This window comes from Trichechus manatus, unplaced genomic scaffold (genome assembly GCF_000243295.1).
Source record: "Trichechus manatus latirostris isolate Lorelei unplaced genomic scaffold, TriManLat1.0 scaffold00072, whole genome shotgun sequence".
In the NCBI taxonomy this organism is placed as follows: domain Eukaryota; kingdom Metazoa; phylum Chordata; class Mammalia; order Sirenia; family Trichechidae; genus Trichechus; species Trichechus manatus.
Window position 1 is genome coordinate 1,132,247 of NW_004444008.1, and position 9,142 is coordinate 1,141,388.

The 9,142-nt window shown below is 48.7% G+C and overlaps 1 protein-coding gene across 1 annotated transcript in view; it reads right to left on the minus strand.

Annotated features, from left to right (window-relative positions):
- Window positions 1–9,142, minus strand: part of MARCHF6 (membrane associated ring-CH-type finger 6) — an 80,635-nt gene that overhangs the window by 40,530 nt on the left and 30,963 nt on the right. The window contains exons 4-7 of the mRNA XM_023734821.1: window positions 7,974–8,117; window positions 5,016–5,088; window positions 2,077–2,245; window positions 913–1,099 (exon numbers count right to left, since the gene is read on the minus strand). Coding sequence (XP_023590589.1) covers window positions 913–1,099; window positions 2,077–2,245; window positions 5,016–5,088; window positions 7,974–8,117 — 573 coding nt within the window. The remainder of the gene's footprint in view (window positions 1–912; window positions 1,100–2,076; window positions 2,246–5,015; window positions 5,089–7,973; window positions 8,118–9,142) is intronic.

Below are 9,142 nucleotides of genomic sequence, written 5' to 3' on the forward strand. Positions count from 1 at the left end.
ATAACCTTGCTTGCTGAAAGTGAAAGTGAAGAGGACTTGAAGCACCTACTGAAGATCAAAGACCACAGCCTTCAGTATGGATCACACCTTGATGTAAAGAAAACAAAAATCCTCACAACAGGACCAATAAGCAACATCATGATAAACAGAGAAAAGATCGAAGTCCTCAAGGATTTCATTTTACTTGGATCAACAATCAACACCCATGGAAGCAGCAGTCAAGAAATCAAACGATGTACTGCATTGGGCAAATCTGCTGCAAAAGATCTCTTTGGAGTGTTAAAAAGCAAAGATGTCACTTTAAGGACTAAGGTACGCCTGACTCAAGGCATAGTGTTTTCAATCACCTCATGCGTGTGCGAAAGCTGGACAATGAATAAGGAAGACTGAAGGAGAACTGATGCCTTTGAATTGTGGTGTTGGTGGAGAATACTGAATATACCATTGACTGCCAGAAGAAGGAACAAATCTGTCTTGGAAGAAGTGCAGCCAGAATGCTCCTTAGAAACAAGGATGGCAAGACTTCATCTCACATACTTTGGACATGTTGTCAGGAAGGACCAGTCCCTGGAGAAGGACATCATGCTTGGTAAAGTAGAGGGTCAGAGAAAAAGAGGAAGACCCTCAATCAGATGGACTGACACAGTGGCTGCAACAATGGGCTCAAACATCATAATGATCATGAAGAAGAAGCAGGACACGGTGGTGTTTTGTTCTGTCGTACATAGGGTCGCTATGAGTCGGAAGTGACTTGAGGGCACCTTACAGCACCACCACCATATTCATAAACATAAATTTTCCAAAATAAAGTAAACACAGGTTCAAAATGGAACTTCGAAACCACTAAGATTTGAGAACTCGGTCCTTGTCCCCACTGTGGACAAGGAGTGGTGCAGATGCCAGCAGCCTCACCAGGAGCTCCGTTGTTGGCATCGGCTGCGTCCTCCACGCCCACATCGTCTTCCTCCTCATTGTCCTCCTCCTCCTCCACCTGGTCGTCCTGAACGTCGGGGTTCTCCCCCACCACCACGTTCTCAGCGGGCGGGTTTGCAGGCTGATCAGGGGCGATGTTCTCAGCACCATTCCCTCCTGCTGGCACCTGGAACGACAGAAGAGCCTGGAAGTTTAGGGAGCTTGTCTCAGTTTTGCCAAACCTCATCCTCCCTCTCAAAAAAACGAACAAGCAAACAAAAACTCTACTCAACTTCCAAAACAGCATCTCTCAAAGTCATCTTTTCTGACCGTATTCAACTTTGGATCAACTTGGTATAGAAGAACAAACTACGTACTCACTAGGTATAATTTAAGGGTTAACATTTCACAAAGCGTTACAGGAAACGGGTTTGCAAAGCTGACTGTTTCGAATACATCCTTCTGTAACCCTTTATAGCTATACATATATATACATATAGAACTTAATTTGCTGTTGTCAGCGAGACAGCTGGGGAAGAGCGGTCCCATCTCCGCTCAGCAGGACAGACTGCACACAGGGACCGTCACTGGCAGGTGCACCTCCCAGGACTCTCCCTGAGCTCTGCACCTGCCACACGCAGAGGCTCAGGTGGAGTGGTTTACAGGGCATCCTAGCAGAGGACATGCATCAGACACTGCAGGACATGGAGCAGGACACGGGTAGTGCTGGGCCCGGTAAGAGTGGTGCCATGTTTACAGGGACATGTTGAACATGTGTCTCTTCAAAGAGGATGAAGGAATAGTGGGAGGGTACGCTCCTGACGCCTCTGTGGAGGGCACCGTTTGGCAGTGTTTGATGAGATCACTTTACACACTGAGAACATACAACTGTACAAAATAGGATCAACAGTGGCCAGCGGCCCCCGCTCAGAGCAGGGACGGAGAGCTTTTACACACCAAGAAACCGACAAAGGGGCCAGGCTCCCCAGAAAACCCAGAGGCAAAGCCACAAGAGCATTCTTCTGATTTTTCACGCTTCCTTTTATCTTGTCCTAAACCTTTCCACTGTCCTGCTTTCCAAAGGGGCTTGACAATGCTCACGAGGGGAAAACCAAGGGAGCCAGGGGCTGCGGCTCAGAGCACAGTCAGGGAGGTGGCGGTCACCTCATGCTGGTGGTGCTCTGCGATGTTGAAGGGCGGTGCGGCATGCTCCAGCCAGATGGGGGCACCACCGTGCACGATCTGCTCACGAAGCCACACCAGGCTGATGAAGGCACAGAGCGTGCAGGTCACCACGAAGCAGCCCTGCAAGCAGTCCGCCAGCAGGTTCTCCCTGTCAAAAAAGATGCATGTCATTCCTCCCAAGGACACTTAAATTAGGAGACAAAGCTAAGAACATCTGCTTGTACACTAATACCTCAGAAAGAACAGCCAAACAGTAAATCATCATCTCCTGGGGGAAAATCAGTTCTGATGATGATGAAATTCCATCTGAAAAGCTGACCGGATGTACACACGAGAGCAGGCAGAGGCGTCGGAACTACGTGGAAACCACAGCCTCCTTCCTGAGCAGCCAGCACCAAATCCGTGCCCGGCACCAAGCGTGACAAGCCTGCCCAGCCCACAGCCTCGCGTCCTGACTTCACACACGGTGCTGACGGCTCAGGCAGCAAAACCCGGGCCCACACGAGCGAGCACACCAGTGAGAATCAGCCGACGGGAAGGGGCGCAGCCCCCCAGGGACAAGCACATGACAACACGGACAGCGGGGACGGCGGGGGTGACACGCCTACCCTCCACTGAGGAAAACCTCACCACAAAGCAACAGCAAGTTCTGCCGGCCCAGTGTGGCCGCCCTCAGGGAACTGCTCTCACGGTGGAGACACACAGCTCCCTGTAACACTGGAGATGTTCCTTCTTTTCCTCTCTAGTCCATGTCTGTGACTTCAGGATAACCCGAGAATCTTGGCAGCTTTGGAAAATGCACTGTTTGAATGGAATGACTTCTTTTCTTCCATGGGAAACCTGAGGAAGCATCCTCTGGGAGACCACAGCCTCGTGGTTCCAAGCCTGACCCTAACCCTAACTGAACTGACGCAGCCCCTAGGAAGATGTCGTCTGGAACATACCCGCATCCAAGGGGTCCTCACCACCCCTTGCTGAAGAGCCCTCCAGACCATTAAATGGTGATCGGCTGAGGCTAAAAGGCCCCTTCCCCTCTACCCTTCGGTGCGGTCAGCAATGAGAACAAGAACTGTCTGTCTGCGGGGCACTTTTAAGTGGTCGCCCACCGTACAGTCCTTTCCCCTCGCCTAGAAACTTCTTGGACCAGCAGGAGGCTGGCAAGTACCAGAGTCTCATCTCTAGACCCTGCAAGGCTCCACTCCTGACCTTTTAGAATGCTTCCCAGGGACCACCATGCCCTCTGGGAGATGAGAGGTCATGGGCGGGGGGGAGGGGAGACTACGGCGCCCCAGCCAAGGCCGTCCTCAGCCACCCAGGCCCAGTCACGCCGCCAGATTCCATTCCAATGGCACTAAATAGCAGGAAGTTGCTCTATTAAGTAGCACAGGTGGAAACTCAAGTCCCCCTTCCTAGATAACTGAGGTGCTGGCTGGCTCTACACTGTGCTCCCAAAAGCTACAGTGACATATAAAATCGTAACACTGGAATAAAAAGTACAAGACTGCCCTGTTTCTAACGGTTTGAATGGTTTTTCTAGTTTATAGATTTTAAAAGAGAACCTCCATGACTCTCAGCATTGCCCCTGCTTTTCCCGACCTCCCTCCCTTCGTCCCACACGTGTTTGTTCTAGACTCATCTACGTGGAAGGCCGAGGAGAGCTGCGTCCCCCACACGGAGAAGGACAGCATGAGTGACAGCTGGGTTGTTTAAGTCTGACTCCTCCCGCTTCCCTGTGCAGACGCTGTTCTAGACACTGAGGCAAACACCAACGTCAGAAACCCAACAGAGGCCTGTGTGTCTCCCACGCACTGCTTCGCACCACTTGGCAGAGGGTCTGTTTTTACACAAGGGCTCTCTCCTGCCACTGTTTTAAACCCTTGGAGCGTGTCAGGTTACCATCCCCTTCTGTCATGGCCTGGCCGTGAACGCTCTGTTCTCCAGGCTCTTGCTGCTTCCAAACACGGCTTTATCAAAGCTGTTCTTCAACAACGAAAGCAAAACACAGTTCCAATGCAAGTAAGGCTCAAATTCAAAATCTCTTATTTTATGTACTCTCTGAACTGCCAAGGAAACAGATATAAATTAAATAATTTGTCAGGTCTATCCAAAATAAGGCAAAACCAGCAGTTAGGACCCCTAGCTGCAGAAACGTGTAATGCTTCTACGCATTCTCCACGACTAAAGTGCCGATGGCCACGCAAGAGACCTAAAAGCCCTCCTCCTTGATTTCATCTCTGTCCAAAATTGAACACCCTCTGTGTCTCTCTCCTGGGCCATATGGCTGAAGTGTCTCCGTTCCACAGAACAGCCTGAGTCGGAGGTTTTCTCTGCCTTTACTCACCCAGGGGTCAGAGGCCCAAGGTCAGCCAGGCACAGAGATGACCGAGCAAATGTGGTGCTATCTTGTGTAGGCCCGATAGGCTGCTGACCCTGATCTGCCCCATCATCTATGGAGCTCTAACTCTGACAGCAGTGAAGAATGAACCACGCGTGCTCTGTCCTTCCCAAGAAAATGAAATCACAAGGCCAGTGTCAGACTAAGCACAACAATGACAACAAAGAGGTTTTTAAAAATCGTGAGAAACATTTAAAAAATCAATGTGAGTTCAAATGTACATGCTGTTAAAAATACAACTTCTCCTGCTGAGTGAACGCCGTCCATCTCGCCCTGCACAACAGCCTGCTTAGCAGTCACCCCACCATCCTAACGGGTCCTCCCAACAGGCAGGTTTGCAAGGCAACACCATCTACCTGCATCGGCTACCTGTGGTACGGCCAAACTGCCAGAGAGAGAGACGCAGACTACCACTTGTCCTTCGAGCAGGAGGATTTTGAAATCAGAACAAACACCACAGTGTGGAGAAAGAAACGCGCCCCAGCGCCACGCAGCAGCCTCTCCGCGTCCGGTCGGTACTCACGTGGACAGCATGTCCAGCGGCAGGGTCAGCAGGGAGCTCACAGATCCCGTAAACAAGCACTTGTAGATGCGGCCTGCGAGAGAGGGCAGGGCAGATGGTCACCACGCGCGCCAGGGACTTGGGGACATGGAAGGCAGTGGGGGCCGCAGGGGTAAGCGTTTGGTCTTTGCAAGTCTGGTTCTCAAAGCACTAAATTTTAAAAACCATGGTCAAGCATAAATAATAACAGTGATAGCGAAGAATAAATGTCATTCGATAACTTTTAAAGTTTATATTCTATATAGATTTGCTTGTTTTTCATCAAATGAGCTTAGATGTTTGAGTAACAAAAAATGGTTTAAAGTAAAAATCTGCAAAATTACAATACTACACAGAAATTTTATAACCTAGAATTCTAAAATACATTAAGTTTGCTAAAGAGTTTGAATTTGGGGTACTGGACATCTTTGGAATTAGAGGATTTTTCCGTAGCATACGCGCTCCAACAGCAACCTTACAATCAATGCTTACAAAGCATAGATTCAAGGGAAAATCTGAAATGCAGATCACGAGGGGAAAGATGGAGTGTGGGTGAACGCACACCCATCCCCTTACTCTCTTAGAAAAGGCAGGGCAGAGTGAGGTCACGGACTACAGACTTGGGAACGGGGCCCACGAAGCAGCAGCTGAGACTTTCTTTCAAACCAGTGCTATGTGTTAGTTTCAACGTCCCTGCAGCCTCGTGTCAGAGATTCTCAGTGACTTCAACGGCTGTTTTCAAACGCCATGTCAAAACAGAAAGGTAGGAAAAGATTTTCTGTAACAGAAATTACCTGTGTCTGGGTATAAAATATTAAAGCAAGTATGTTTGTAACAAAGTAAAATTGGCAAGAAACCAAAGGTCTGTCGATAGGCAAACCGGCCCATGGATTTGGGGCGTCTTTAGTAGAGGGCGCTACATTACAAATCCACTAAAGAACAAGGTCACCCACAGCATCCTCTCTTTCAATCCTTGCCCACTTTAGTGAAGGATCACCTCAGGTTCTTCCTAAAAAGTTTGAGATGCTAAACTTTCTGAACCCTCGTATCTACAGAAAGGTCTGTATTTTGTCATTCTATCTGAGAATGACAGTTTGGTGGGTATGGAATTTTAGGTTCAAAAATTTTATCAAATTTTGATGTTTCCACTGTCTTCTAGCATTGAATGTTGCTGATGCCAGTATAATTTTCATTATTTTGTAGGATAATCTGGAACCATCTAGACACCCCTATCACTGCCTCTCACCCAGCTCTGGAAAACCTGCAGAACGTGTCTGCATGTAGTAGAGAATCTGGCCTTGCCCAAAGAGAGCTGTGGCTCTGCCCTTGGGTCTTGGGGAATCATCTATATGGTACCTAATAGGAGTGTCCCTGTTTAGGGTGGGGCACGCCACACCCAACAGTCTTAAGGTAGGGGCTGATTTAAACGGGGGGTCTGGGTTGTGAGGTATCAGGTGACCTGGAGGCAGGTTCACCCACGGGGGAATCCAATCACTCAGTGGTGCCTGTGTGACGGAGCCCCAGGACGCCGAGGTGCAGGCAAGATTCCCTGGCTGGCAGTACTCTGTGTGTGCCATCGCACATCAGTGCAGGGAACGATGGCAGCTCCGCGTGCGGACCCCCCAGATTCGGCCCCACGTCTCTTTCCTTTGCTGATGTTGACCTGCACGCTCTCCCTGCGATACACCATGGTGTGCGCATAGCAGCTGTCAGCGAGCTCTGCACCCTTCTGTGAATTACTGAATCTGAGGCTGGGTGGGGAACCCCTGAACTGGCAGCTGGTATCAGAGGTGGGGGCGGTCGTGGACCTCTGGGCAGTGCTGGTGGGGAGCCTTTCTCCTTCCCTCAGCCAGCTCTCCCCATGCCCAGCTCTCCCACCACCTCCCCATCTCTGTCGTCTCCCTGCCTCCTGGAACCTCTGATCAGACAGCTGCTGACACAGTGGGCCTGGCCTCTGTCTCTCATCTTTCCTCTCAGACCTGCAACCCCTCGTCCGTTTGTGTGACAAGCGGGGGGAAGCTCCTTGGTTCACTTCCCTAGTGCACCAATTCACATCTCCAGCGGTGTGTATCCATACTGCGATTTGATGTCTCACGCAAGACTTCTATTTTCATGGGTGATCAAACTCACCTGATTTTAGTTTAAGGGGACATGAGGATATCAACTATAATTACCAAAAGTCTTTTTTGGTTTAACTCTAAGGAATCATCCCTGGCCCCGCATACTGCCTACCTCCTTCAGTCTTTAACAAGTACAATGAACCTAACAGTGATCAGCAAAGGGTTAACCAAAAAAAAACCCCAAACCTACTGCCACTGAGTGGATTCCAACTCATAGCAACCCTACAGTGACCCTATAGGACAGAGCAGACCTGCCCCCTAGAGTTTCCAAGGAGCGGCTGGTGGATTTGAACTGCCGACCTTTTGGTTAGCAGCCAAACGTTTAACCGCTGTGCCACCACCAGGGCTCTCCACTAAGGGTCAGTGGACTAGAAACTAACCCCCTGAGGCCTCCTGTATCTGAAAGGTGAGCATCCTAGTTATTCATGACCATCAGGCATGTGAGAGTCTTTAAAAAGAACAAAGAGTTTCGAGATGGAGTCCATCATTTGCAGCCCTAGAAAGCTCTAGAAATCTTTACAGAATAAAATTTGAGTTCTTTCAAATTGTTTGATCTTGCTTTTGTAATTCCTTCATGAATTTTCACTATTAGCCTCTGTATTCTGTGTTTTTTCTCTCCCACTTTCATTCAGAAACTGACCTGTTAAGGAGTTCTTAATGCAGGTGAATAGTTTTTTAAGTGAGGTATTCCTAAGTCATGATATTCTAATATCAAATAAGTGAACAGCATTCAAACAAAAACATGACACAATGTCACTTCATAATACTGAAGAGCTACACGGTATTCAAAGGACTCCAACCGCAGTAGATGGGCACTCACAGGCGGTGAGAGGGACGACTCCCAGCCAGGCAAAGGCCACCAGCGTGTAGTGAAACCAGTACCGTATTGCAGTGCCAATACTTGTCACCAGACCAGCAAAAATGTCTTGGATTGGAAGCCGTGAAGGCATATCTGGGGAATAAACTGTAAAAGGAAAAGTACGTTTAATTTCATGTAGCTTTAAAAACAGCTTCACTCAAAATATAAAACAGCCACGTAGCGCTACCTTAACTTTTAATAACTATACTGCACTTAAGATTTTTTTCTACAAAAAGTTAAAGTGAACTGAAAAGTTACACTACTGTCCCATTTAACCAGAAGTCACTTAAGAGGCAAACCACATGTGAACTCTTTTGTGGATGCCAACAGAAACGGCCTCTGAGCAGGACAGTCACCAGATACCATCGTCCTTCACTCGCGGCCATGAGCCTGAGGCAAAGCTGTGTACACACAGGTTAGCACTCAAACAACGTTATCTGTTTTCCCAAAGTACACAAGATGGGGCAAAGCAAACAGGAGCAAAGGTGAAGCTGGTGCTCTGTTATTAAGAGTAAGCCTTGGCCACGAGCGCTGGGAACACACAGCAAGCCGGCACAGGCCGATCGATGCCGATACACACAGCCCACTGACCTGTGTTAGCCCCACTGCACCTTTCAACACAAAGTTACATTCCAAACAGTCAGTTCAGACCTTCCCCCCTCTGCAAAATGTGGTTCCAAATACTCAGAAGGAAAGGTTTTGCCATGTTTGAGGAAGATTCTCTTTTAAAATGGTTCCAGTAAACACCATTGTTCATTACAAGGCTCCACCTCTGGTACCTCAGAAAGAACACTGGGGAGGAACAAGCACTTCTTTCCCAACAAGGAGTTCCTTCCACAGGAATTATGATATACAAGTTGTCAGATCAGTGACCTAAAATGTATGAGGGCTCCGTCATACAACTACCCACAGCTGAGCACTGAGGAATCAACAACGAACACATAGCAACTCTGTACAACGCACCCCCACGCAGCGGCATTCCAACGGGACAGCTGACACACAGAGCAAGTCATGAGGCCAGCATTACCAGAGACTGAGGACATAAAGAAAACAGAGGACATGACTGCCACATGAAAACAAAAACGTCCCAGTACAAACTCTGATGGGCCTGAAGGTACAAGCCCACAGGA